Source organism: Balaenoptera musculus, chromosome 4 (assembly GCF_009873245.2).
Source record: "Balaenoptera musculus isolate JJ_BM4_2016_0621 chromosome 4, mBalMus1.pri.v3, whole genome shotgun sequence".
In the NCBI taxonomy this organism is placed as follows: Eukaryota; Metazoa; Chordata; class Mammalia; order Artiodactyla; family Balaenopteridae; genus Balaenoptera; species Balaenoptera musculus.
Genome location: NC_045788.1, coordinates 95,047,716 through 95,060,278, shown reverse-complemented (window position 1 = coordinate 95,060,278; position 12,563 = coordinate 95,047,716). Strand labels below are relative to the sequence as shown.

At 38.6% G+C, this 12,563-nt stretch overlaps 1 protein-coding gene across 1 annotated transcript in view; it reads left to right on the top strand.

Moving 5' to 3' along the window:
* The window catches only part of ZPLD1 (zona pellucida like domain containing 1), an 80,714-nt gene that overhangs the window by 58,699 nt on the left and 9,452 nt on the right, over window positions 1-12,563 (top strand). The window contains exons 7-8 of the mRNA XM_036850807.1: window positions 7,785-7,882; window positions 10,859-10,939. Coding sequence (XP_036706702.1) covers window positions 7,785-7,882; window positions 10,859-10,939 — 179 coding nt within the window. The remainder of the gene's footprint in view (window positions 1-7,784; window positions 7,883-10,858; window positions 10,940-12,563) is intronic.

Genomic DNA, 12,563 nt, shown 5'->3' with positions numbered 1-12,563 from the left:
GCGTGAGCCGCGGCGGTCAGCGCAGACCCCAGAGACAGGCGTGAGATGCTGGGGCTGCTGCTGCCGCCTCCAAAAATCCTGTGTGCGAGCACAGGTCACTCTCCACACCGCCCCTCCCGGGAGCCCGTGCAGCCCGCCACTGCCAGGGTCCCGTGATCCGGGGACAACTTCCCCGGGAGAATGCACTGCGCGCCTCAGGCTGGTGCAACGTCACGCTGGCCTCGGCCGCCGCAGGCTCGCCCCACCTCCTCTGTACCCCTCCCTCCTCGCGGCCTGAGTGAGCCAGAGCCCCCGAAGCAGCTGCTCCTTTAACCCCGTCCTGTCTGGGCAGGGAACAGACGCCCTCAGGCGACCTACACGCAGAGGCGGGTCCAAATCCAAAGCTGATCTCCAGGAGCTGTGCGAACAGAGAAGAGAAGGGGAAATCTCTCCCAGCAGCCTCAGAAGCAGCGGATTAAAACTCCACAAACAACTTGATGTGCCTGCATCTGTTGAATACCTGAATAGACAACGAATCATCCCAAATTCAGGAGGTGGACTTTGGGAGCAGGATATATTATTTTTTCCCCTTTTCCTTTTTTTTTTGTGAGTGTATATGTATATGCTTCTGGGTGAGATTTTGTCTGTATAGCTTTGCTTTATAATAGCTTTATTTTACTTCACTATATTATAGCCTCTTTCTTTCTTTCTTTCTATTTTTTCTCCCTTTTACTCTGAGCCGTGTGGACGAAAGGCTCTTGGTGCTCCAGCCAGGCATCAGGGCCGTACCTCTGAGGTGGGAGAGCCAACTTCAGGACATTGGTCCACAAGAGACCTCCCAGCTCCACGTAATACCAAACGGCAAAAATCTCTCAGAGATCTCCATCTCAACATCAAGACACAGCTCCACTCAACGACCAGCAAGCTACAGTGCTGGACACCCTATGCCAAACAACTAGCAAGACAGGAACACAGCCCCATCCATTAGCAGAGAGGCTGCCTAAAATCATAATAAGGCCACAGACACCCCAAAACACACCACCAGACGTGGACAAGCCCACCAGAAAGACAAGATCCAGCCTCATCCACCAGAACTCAGGCACTAGTTCCCTCCACCAGGAAGCCTACACAACCCACTGAACCAACCTTAGCCACTGGGGACAGATACCAAAAACAACGGGAACTACGAACCTGCAGCCTGTGAAAAGGAGACCCCAAACACAGTAAGATAAGCAAAATGAGACGACAGAAAAACACACAGCAGATGAAGGAGCAGGGTCAAAACACACCAGACTTAACAAATGAAGAGGAAATAGGGAGTCTACCTGAAAAAAGAATTCAGAATAATGATAGTAAGGATGATCCAAAATCTTGGAAACAGAATAGACAAAATGCAAGAAACATTTAACAAGGACGTAGAAGAACTAAAGAGGAACCAAGCAATGATGAAAAACACAATAAATGAAATTAAACATACTCTAGATGGGATCAATAGCAGAATAACTGAGGCAGAAGAAAGGATAAGTGACCTGGAAGATAAAATGGTGGAAATAACTACTGCAGAGCAGGATAAAGAAAAAAGAATGAAAAGAACTGAGGACAGTCTCAGAGACCTCTGGGACAACATTAAACACACCAACATTCGAATTATAGGGGTCCCAGAAGAAGAAGAGAAAAAGAAAGGGACTGAGAAAATATTTGAAGAGATTATAGTTGAAAACTTCCCTAATATGGGAAAGGAAATAGTTAATCAAGTCCTGGAAGCACAGAGAGTCCCATACAGGATAAACCCAAGGAGAAACACGCCAAGACACATATTAATCAAACTGTCAAAAATTAAATATAAGGAAAACATATTAAAGGCAGCAAGGGAAAAACAACAAATAACACACAAGGGAATCCCCATAAGGTTAACATCTGATCTTTCAGCAGAAACTCTGCAAGCCAGAAGGGAGTGGCAGGATATACTTAAAGTGATGAAGGAGAAAAACCTACAACCAAGATTACTCTACTCAGCAAGGATCTCATTCAGATGTGATGGAGAAATCAAAATCTTTACAGACAAGCAAAAGCTGAGAGAGTTCAGCACCACCAAACCAGCTTTACAACAAATGCTAAAGGACCTTCTCTAGGCAAGAAACACAAGAGAAGGAAAACACCTACAATAACAAACCCAAAACATTTAAGAAAATGGGAATAGGAACATACATATCGATAATTACCTTGAATGTAAATGGATTAAATGCTCCCACCAAAAGACACAGGCTGGCTGAATGGATACAAAAACAAGACCCATATATATGCTGTCTACAAGAGACCCACTTCAGACCTAGAGACACATACAGACTGAAAGTGAGGGGATGGAAAAAGATATTCCATGCAAATGGAAATCAAAAGAAAGCTGGAGTAGCAATTCTCATATCAGACAAAATAGACTTTAAAATAAAGACTATTACAAGAGACAAAGAAGGACACTATATAATGATCAAGGGATCGATCCAAGAGGAAGGTATAACAATTGTAAATATTTATGCACCCAACATAGGAGCACCTCAATACATAAGGCAAATACTAACAGCCATAAAAGGGGAAATCGACAGCAACACAATCATAGTAGGGGACTTTAACACCCCACTTTCACCAATGGACAGATCATCCAAAAATGAAAATAAATAAGGAAACACAAGCTTTAAATGATACATTAAACAAGATGGACTTAATTGATATTTATAGGACATTCCACCCAAAAACAACAGAATACACATTTTTCTCAAGTGCTCATGGAACATTCTCCAGGATAGATCATATCTTGGGTCACAAATCAAGCCTTGGTAAATTTAAGAAAATTGATATCGTATCAAGTATCTTTTCCGACCACAACGCTATGAGACTAGATATCAATTACAGGAAAAGATCTGTAAAAAATACAAACACATGGAGGCTACACAATACACTACTTAATAATGAAGTGATCACTGAAGAAATCAAAGGGGAAATCAAAAAATACCTAGAAACAAATGACAATGGAGATACGACGACCCAAAACCTATGGGACGCAGCAAGAGCAGTGCTAAGAGGGAAGTTTATAGCAATACAAGCCTACCTCAAGAAACAGGAAACATCTCGAATAAACGACCTAACCTTGCACCTAAAGCAATTAGAGAAAGAAGAACAAAAAAACCCCAAAGCCAGCAGAAGGAAAGAAATCATAAAGATTAGGTCAGAAATAAATGAAAAAGAAATGAAGGAAACAATAGCAAAAATCAATGAAACTAAAGCTGGTTCTTTGAGAAGATAAACAAAATTGATAAACCATTAGCCAGACTCATCAAGAGAAAAAGGGAGAAGACTCAAATCAATAGAATTAGAAATGAAAAAGGAGAAGTAACCACTGACACTGCAGAAATATAAAAGATCATGAGAGATTACTACAAGCAACTCTATGCCAATAAAATGGACAACCTGGAAGAAATGGACAGATTCTTAGAAATGCAAAAACTGCCGAGACTGAACCAGGAAGAAATAGAAAATATGAACAGACCAATCACAAGCACTGAAATTGAAACTGTGATTAAAAACCTTCCAACAAACAAAAGCCCAGGACCAGATGGCTTCACAGGCGAATTCTATCAAACATTTAGAGAAGAGCTAACACCTATCCTTCTCAAACTCTTCCAAAATATTGCAGAGGGAGGAACACTCCCAAACTCATTCTACGAGGCCACCATCACCCTGATACCAAAACCAGACAAAGATGTCACAAAGAAAGAAAACTACAGGCCAATATCACTGATGAACATAGATGCAAAAATCCTCAACAAAATACTAGCAAACAGAATCCAACAGCACATTAAAAGGATCATACACCATGATCAAGTGGGGTTTATCCCAGGAATGCAAGGATTCTTCAACATACGCAAATCAATCAATGTGATACACCATATTAACAAATTGAAGGAGAAAAACCATATGATCATCTCAATAGATGCAGAGAAAGCTTTCGACAAAATTCAACACCCATTTATGATAAAAGCCCTGCAGAAAGTAGGCATAGAGGGAACTTTCCTCAACATAATAAAGGCCATATATGACAAACCCACAGCCAACATTGTTCTCAATGGTGAAAAACTGAAACCATTTCCACTAAGATCAGGAACAAGACAAGGTTGCCCACTCTCACCACTATTATTCAACATAGTTTTGGAAGTGTTAGCCACAGCAATCAGAGAAGACAAAGAAATAAAAGGAATCCAAATCGGAAAAGAAGAAGTAAAGCTGTCACTATTTGCAGATGATATGATACTATACATAGAGAATCCTAAAGATGCTACCAGAAAACTCCTAGAGCTAATCAATGAATTTATTAAAGTAGCAGGATACAAAATTAATGCACAGAAATCTCTTGCATTTCTATACACTAATGATGAAAAATCTGAAAGTGAAATTAAGAAAACACTCCCGTTTACCATTGCAACAAAAAGAATAAAATATCTAGGAATAAACCTACCTAAGGAGACAAGAGACCTGTATGCAGAAAATTATAAGACACTGATGAAAGAAATTAAAGATAATACAAATAGATGGAGAGATATACCATGTTCCTGGATTGGAAGAATCAACATTGTGAAAATGACTCTACTACCCAAAGCAATCTACAGATTCAATGCAATCCCTATCAAACTACCACTGGCATTTTTCACAGAACTAGAACAAAAAATTTCACAATTTGTATGGAAACACAAAAGACCCTGAATAGCCAAAGCAATCTTGAGAACGAAAAATGGAGCTGGGGGAATCAGGCTCTCTGACTTCAGACTATATTACAAAGCTTCAGTAATCAAGACAGTTTGGTACTGGCACAAAAACAGAAATATAGATCAATGGAACAGGATAGAAAGCCCAGAGAGAAACCCACGCACATATGGTCACTTTATCTTTGATAAAGGAGGCAAGCATATACAGTGGAGAAAAGACAGCCTCTTCAATAAGTGGTGCTGGGAAAATTGGACAGGTACATGTAAAAGTATGAAATTAGAACACTCCCTGACACCATGCACAAAAATAAACTCAAAATGGATTAAAGACCTAAGGGTAAGGCCAGACACTATCAAACTCTTAGAGGAAAACATAGGCAGAACACTCTATGACATACATCACAGCAAGATTCTTTTTGACCCAGCTCCCAAAGAAATGGAAATAAGAACACAAATAAACAAATGGGACCTAATGAAACTTAAAAGCTTTTGCACAGCAAAGGAAACCATAAACAAGACCAAAAGACAACCTTTGGAATGGGAGAAAATATTTGCAAATGAAGCAACTGACAAAGGATTAATCTCCAAGATTTACAAGCAGCTCATGCAGCTCAATAACAAAAAAACGAACAACCCAATCCAAAAATGGGCAGAAGACCTAAATAGACATTTCTCCAAAGAAGATATACAGATGGCCTACAGACACATGAAAGAATGCTCAACATCATTAATCATTAGAGAAATGCAAATCAAAACTACAATGAAAAAAAAAAAAAAAAAAAAAAAAAAAAAAACTACAATGAGATATCATCTCACACCGGTCAGAATGGCCATCATCAAAAAATCTAGAAACAATAAATGCTGGAGAGGGTGTGGAGGAAAGGGAACACTCTTGCACTGTTGGTGGGAATGTAAATTGATACAGCCACTATGGAGAACAGTATGGAGGTTCCTTAAAAAACTAAAAATAGAACTACCATACGACCCAGCAATCCCACTACTGTGCATATACCCTGAGAAAACCATAGGTCAAAAAGAGTCATGTACCAAAATGTTCATTGCAGCTCTATTTACAATAGCCAGGACATGGAAGCAACCTAAATGTCCATCGACAGATGAATGGATAAAGAAGATGTGGCACCTATATACAATGGAATATTACTCAGCCATAAAAAGAAATGAAATGGAGGTATTTGTAATGAGGTGGATGGAGTTAGAGTCTGTCATACAGAGTGAAGTAAGTCAGAAAGAGAAAAACAAATACAGTATGCTAACACATATATACGGAATCTAAGGGAAAAAAAAAAGGCCATGAAGAACCTAGTGGCAAGACGGGAATAAAGACACAGACCTACTAGAGAATGGACTTGAGGATATGGGGAGGGGGTGGGGTGAGATGTGACAGGGTAAGAGAGTGTCATGGACAAATATACACTACCAAATGTAAAATAGATAGCTAGTGGGAAGCAGCCGCATAGCACAGGGAGATCAGCTTGGTGCTTTGTGACCACCTAGAGGGGTGGGATGGGGAGGGTGGGAGGGAGGGAGATGCAAGAGGGAAGAGAAATGGGAACATATTGTATATGTATAACTGATTCACTTTGTTATAAAGCAGAAGCTAACACACCATTGTAAGGCAATTATACTTCAATAAAGATGTTTAAAAAAAAAAAATCAAAAGATCACCTTTTAGAAGAATAAATTTGATAAGTCATGATTAAACCACAGCTGAGTCATATCACTTGCAAATGACTTTATAGTATAATACTTGTAAAAAACAGTAAACATTCTTCTGGAGAATATTGATGCAAATTCAAGATGAAAGAACTGTATAGTTAATGAAATGTGGATAACTTGGAGAAGTTGGAAAAGGGAGCCAGAAAGATAATGAAATAAAAATACTACCTATCAGAAATGGTTAGAGGAGCTATTATCATTTATCACAGAAATATAGAAAATAAATACAGCATATAATCCCTCATTTATCAGGCTTTATTTGAGAATGAAATATTCCACATGAATGTAACTTTTTCAAAAGTGAAGCATCCGAATTATTATTCTTTTAATTTTAAAAATTCAATATCTGTTGTTTTCTTCCCAACCTTCTTAAATAGAGTATGCTCTGTATTTTGCCTTTGCTTGATGATGTTGAGATTTCATAATGAACATTAAAAATTCCCCTTTGCTGCAAAATAGCATTATCTTCAGAGTTACTGAATTTGGGGGAAACAATTTGCTTCCATGCTAAATGATTTGACAGCTTAGATTTTGAGAAGTTTTTTCTTTATTCTACATTTTTTTCTGTTCTTCTTTACTATCAAATTAAAACTGTCACTTCTCAATTTCTAATTTGCTGCTTTAATCTACTGTAGATTGGGAAGTGATATAAATAAACTCTCCAGAATTGGTCTAAACTTAGGGTAAAAGGTAGAAATGAAGTCCTAAGACACCCTTCTGTAAGTCTTTACCATGTAATCTAGTACAGGAATTCCAGGGCATGCATTTTGGCAACTCAGAGACCATACTGGTCTCTTTTTAGGTTTTTTATTAAATTTTGGTAATTTCAAATTGCCAGATAAGTGACTCTGGGTAAATGAGACATTATTTAAAGTGTAAAGACTTACAACTCCAATGGCAAAGAGCTTAAACTGAAGCAGATATAATTTAAATAAACTGAATATTAGCCACTAATATAATTTAAATAACTGGAATATGAATTTAAATAAACTGAATATTGATAGTTGAATATTAGACAAACTAAATACTAACCTCTGACTAGTAACCATTGCATATAATTTAAATACACTGAACATTAATCATCATAAATGGTAAACTACGGACACAAAAAGATTTATGCATGAATTTGTTACTTGGATATGATTTAAGAACAGTTCTGCCAAAAACTAGAGGATTAATTAGGTCCTTTTTGGAGTTGGTTCTGTAAATTGATGTTGATTTGACCCCTTTTCTTTTATAGGACATTATTGTCTTAAGTAGATGTGCTGTTGGGAAGGCAATGATAGATTAATTGCTTATTTTTTTCATCATTAGGATTCAACCTACAGTCAGCAGTTAATTATCCCGAGTATAGGATTACCTTTGAAAACCAAAGTATTTGCAGCTGTACAAGCCACTAATCTGGACAGCAGGTATTTTCAAACCCTTATCTTTTGTTGGTTAAAACATTTTGGCTGCCTAAAGCCTCATGAATCATAAAGTTAGCTCATTCACTTTAAAAAAAATATTGCCATTGCCATTCCATTTAGAAATGCTAAACAATGGCTCTTAAAGAAGTAGTTAAGGGGGACTTCCCTGGTGGAGCAGTGGTTGGGAATCCGCCCCCCAGTGCAGGGACACGGGTTCGAGCCCTGGTCCGGGAAGGTCCCATGTGGCACAGGAGCAACTAAGCCCGTGTGCCACAACTACAGAGCCTGTGCTCTAGAGCCCGTGAGCCACAACTACTGAAGCCCACACGCCTAGAGCCCGTGCTCTGCAACAAGAGAAGCCACCACAGTGAGAAGCCTGCGCACAGCAACGAAGAGTAGCCCAGCTTGCCGCAACTAGAGAAAGCCCGCGCACAGCAATGAAGACCCAAAGCAGCCAAAATAAATAAATTAATTAATTAAAAGAAAAAAAAAGTAGTTAGGGGCATAAGCCTGAGGCCACTCCCCTAGGGATTTTAATACATCTCCTGCCCTAACCAGGTACAGACATTTCGCTCTCGCCATCCATGGCTACACATTTTTGCCAAACATAGCAAGGCTTATGCCATTGCCTCTGACCAGATTCTATCTCCACCACCACCCTCTTCCCTCACACACACCCTTCCATTTTATTTCTGCCAGCTCAAATCCTACCCAGTGTTCCTGGCCCTGATCTAGTGTCATCTCTGTCTGATATCTATCCTTATCACTCCAAACAAGAGAGCAGTCAGAATGGGGTGAGATTAATCAAGGGAAAAGACACGAATTTAAAGGAAAAGAAGAATATCAGTGGAACCACTGTTCTCCCAGTTTCCAAAATGGGAAACTCGACCCTATATTAAGGTGCCATAACCTCACCTTAAATGTCCAAAAAACTTCTCAGGAATTCACCCCATCTTATTCTTCAGTTTTCCTTCCCACGTGCCTCTCCTATTATGTCTATTATTCTTCCACCCATGCAGCCACCCTCTGGTCCAGCTGTCAGCATCTCAAAACACCTCCTGCACTCTCTAGCACATTCACCCCAAAACATCCCTGCCAAAATGGGGATTGTGACCTTCCTTCATCCTGCTGCTTCTCTCTAAAAAATGTCAGGACCTAAGACTCCTTTCCAGATTTTCGAGTGTCTCCGTGCTGCTCGCATCTCAGCCCTCCCACCTGATGCTCCCCATGAACCCCAGGACCTTCCTAGTCCCTTCTGTTTTTTTTTTTTTCTTTTTATTTAAAATATTTATTTATTTATTTTTGGCTGCGTTGGGTCTTTTTTGCTGTGCGCGGGCTTTCTCTAGCTGCGGTGCACGGGCTTCTCATTGCGGTGGCTTCTCTTGTTGTGCAGCACGGGCTCTAGGCATGTGGGTTCAGTAGTTGTGGCTCGCGGGCTCTAGAGCGCAGGCTCAGTAGTTGCGGCACACGGGCTTAGTTGCTCTGCCGCATGTGGGATCTTCCCGGACCAGGGCATGAACCCGTGCCCCCTGCATTGGCAGGCGGATTCTTAACCACTGCACCACCAGGGAAGCCCTCCTTCTGTTCTTTCACACCTTTGTTCACATTACTCTTCCCACCTGAATGCCCGCCCACCCACAATCGCCACACCTTCTGAAGCCATAGACCTCAGATTCTCCAAGAGAGGGATGATTTCAAATATTCTGCCTCCTGTCAAACTGTATATCAAATCATGTACCCCAATTTTTGGTTTAGAAGGTAATGCCTATATTTTTTAGTTTGCCTATATGTAAAAATACATATATTTTACATATTTGCCTAAATTAAAACAAAAAAGAAATGCTAATAAGTAGAAATAACATATTACAAGGGGGCTTCCCTGGTGGAGCAGTGGTTAAGAATCCACCTGCTGGTGCAGGGGTCGTGGGTTCGAGCCCTGGTCCAGGAAGATCCCACATGCCGCGGAGCAAATGGGCCCGTGCTCCACAATTACTGATCCTACACTCTGGAGCCCACGTGTCACAACTACTGAAGCCCGTGCACCTAGATCCCGTGCTCCTCAGCAAGAGAAGCCACCGCAATGAGAAGCCCGCGCACCACAACGAAGAGGAGCCCCCAATTCCCAGAACTAAAGAAAGTCCGTGTGCAGCAATGAAGACCCAATGCAGCCAAAAATAAATAAATAAATACATAAATTTATCTTTAAAAAAACCAAATTACAAGGATTAAAGGGTGACACCCACTTTATGTCATTAATTGGAAAATAGCAATTCTTCCCATAAAGAAGGAGGGGTAGTGACTGGAAGAGGGCATGGGGAGAGCTTTTGGGATACCAGAATGTTCTATGTTTTTCATCTGAAAGGTGATTAATCAGATGCAGTCATTTTGTGAACACTTATGATTCATGTATTTTCTATGTGTGTTACTATTCAATAAAAGTTTATTAAAAAACAAAAGAACTCTCCCCATAAGAATCTGGGCCAAAATTATATAAAACTATCTCCAGAAACATCTCTGCAAAATAACAAAATCAATCAAGTTTCATTTGACACTTAGAAAATCCAGAATGATCAGAATTGAAAGGAAATTCAAAAGTAAAGATCCATTTCTGCCCTAGTAAAAAAATTGTAGCATGTAAATAGTTTATTTTGGGTTTCTCATATATTATTATTTAAACATTGCATCCTGAAGAGATTAGCACACTTTAGAAATCTGGTTCTACTTTACCTTCTCCCTTTTTGTCTTCTTGGCATTTTTATTCTTGGTTGTATGTGATTCTTGATGTGTGACAGCAGTTTGTTGCAGACTTTTAAATAGTTTGAGTTTAGGAGAAAATTTTAATAAACAAGAAGTCTCTGCAAATAATATAAAACTATGTTCCCTGGGATAAGATGTTTGTCAATATCTACTTCCCTTGGATTAGTAACTAACATCCAAAAGGAGATTCTGACTCTAGATTATTCTTACCTCTTCCTGCAGATGGAATGTCTTAATGGATTATTGCTACACGACCCCATCAGGGAACCCAAATGATGATATTCGATATGATCTCTTCCTTAGGTAAGTGTCTAAGTCTTGTATTGATAGCAATAATCCTACTGTAGATAATTAAAATAGAAAAGCTAAGTCAGATAAACAAATTATAGTGTACTTTTATAGCTTTTAAATTTAAAGTTTTACATTTTGAACTTTTAGTCCTTATATAGTTGGAATTATAAAAGTGGAGAAAAATTTTTAACATGAAATGCTGATAAGGCTGTTGTTGAATGACAGTTACAAGTAAGTTTGCTCCATCAAAGATGTTTTATTCATGTTTAGGTCATGTGGGAATATTTCACTGTCTTAGGAAAAGCATGGCTAAGGTACTATGGACAATATGAGAAAGGCAGTGAGAGGGTACTATTTTTCCAAAACTAGACTGTCTCATGGTATATCAAAAGGAGAATAAAATTAAAGTAATGGGCTAGATAATTTAGACCTCAAAATGCTTTTCTTCATTTATCAGTATTTAATATGAAAGTGTAATACAACCTACCACTCCTTTTTTATCAGAGCCAATAACTTCAACTTCATTCCCCAATAGACAGTGATAAGAGTGAATGTAATCTACATTTGGGGAAAGGGGACATTGATCATAAAAACATTCAATCATCTCAGTTCCTTTTCAGCATCTTTATCTGACAGGAGAACAGACTTGAGAGTCAAGCAATGGCTTCTAATCATGCTTATAAAATGCAGTTGGCTCTGATCACTGCCACTTATTGACACATGATGGGAGTAATATGATGGGAAACCAAAAGAATAAGTTTTACTGGCTAATCAATGTTAAGATGATACTCAGAGGGTATGATCAAACTGACACTCATATTCTATTTCTGGAAGTGTTAATTTGGTCAACATTTTTGGGAAAAAATATCAGTATGTATCAAAAAACCTTAAAAGATTTCATATCCTTTGATTCTACTTTTGTGAACTGGGAAGCATATTCTAAAATATTTATGACTTTCTTGTCTATCAGTGCTATTTAAAATAGTAAAACATGAGAATCGACTGCATGTTCAGCAGTAAGGAAATGGGTAGGTGAATTATGGAGAACCAGTAAGTTGAGAGCTCACACAGACACAATAATCATATAAAATTATTTATAAAATAGAAAAAAATAGTTGGTTCTATTTTATCTCTTCCCCTTCTGTCTTCTTGATATTTCTATCTTTAGAAATATGTGGTTCTTTAAAATTTAAATGTATTAAAATATGAAGTGAAAGAATTGGCATACACGATTGTACAATTGACCTCATTTATATAATACATGATAGAAAAGACTATAAGGAAATACATCAAAAGGTTCACCTTTGTTATTTATGCACAGTGAGATTGTGGATCATTTTGTTTTGACATTTTTCTTATTTTCCAAAATTTCTATAATGATTACGTATTGATAATCTAGAATAAGATCATCAGACTTCTGGTATGACTATGGCTTCAGCTTAATTCTTTCAGTTTTCTTCTTGGAAACTATAGAGACTGAAATGGATAACTAAAAAAAGTCCCCTAAATGCCATTTTCAGTGAGATTAGGAGGAAAAGAAAACCTAGAAATTCCAAAATATGTGTTAGTGTTGATAAAAACAGTTACGATCAAGACAAAACAGAGCAGGAAAAGGCTGGCAGGAAGCAGAGTGGGA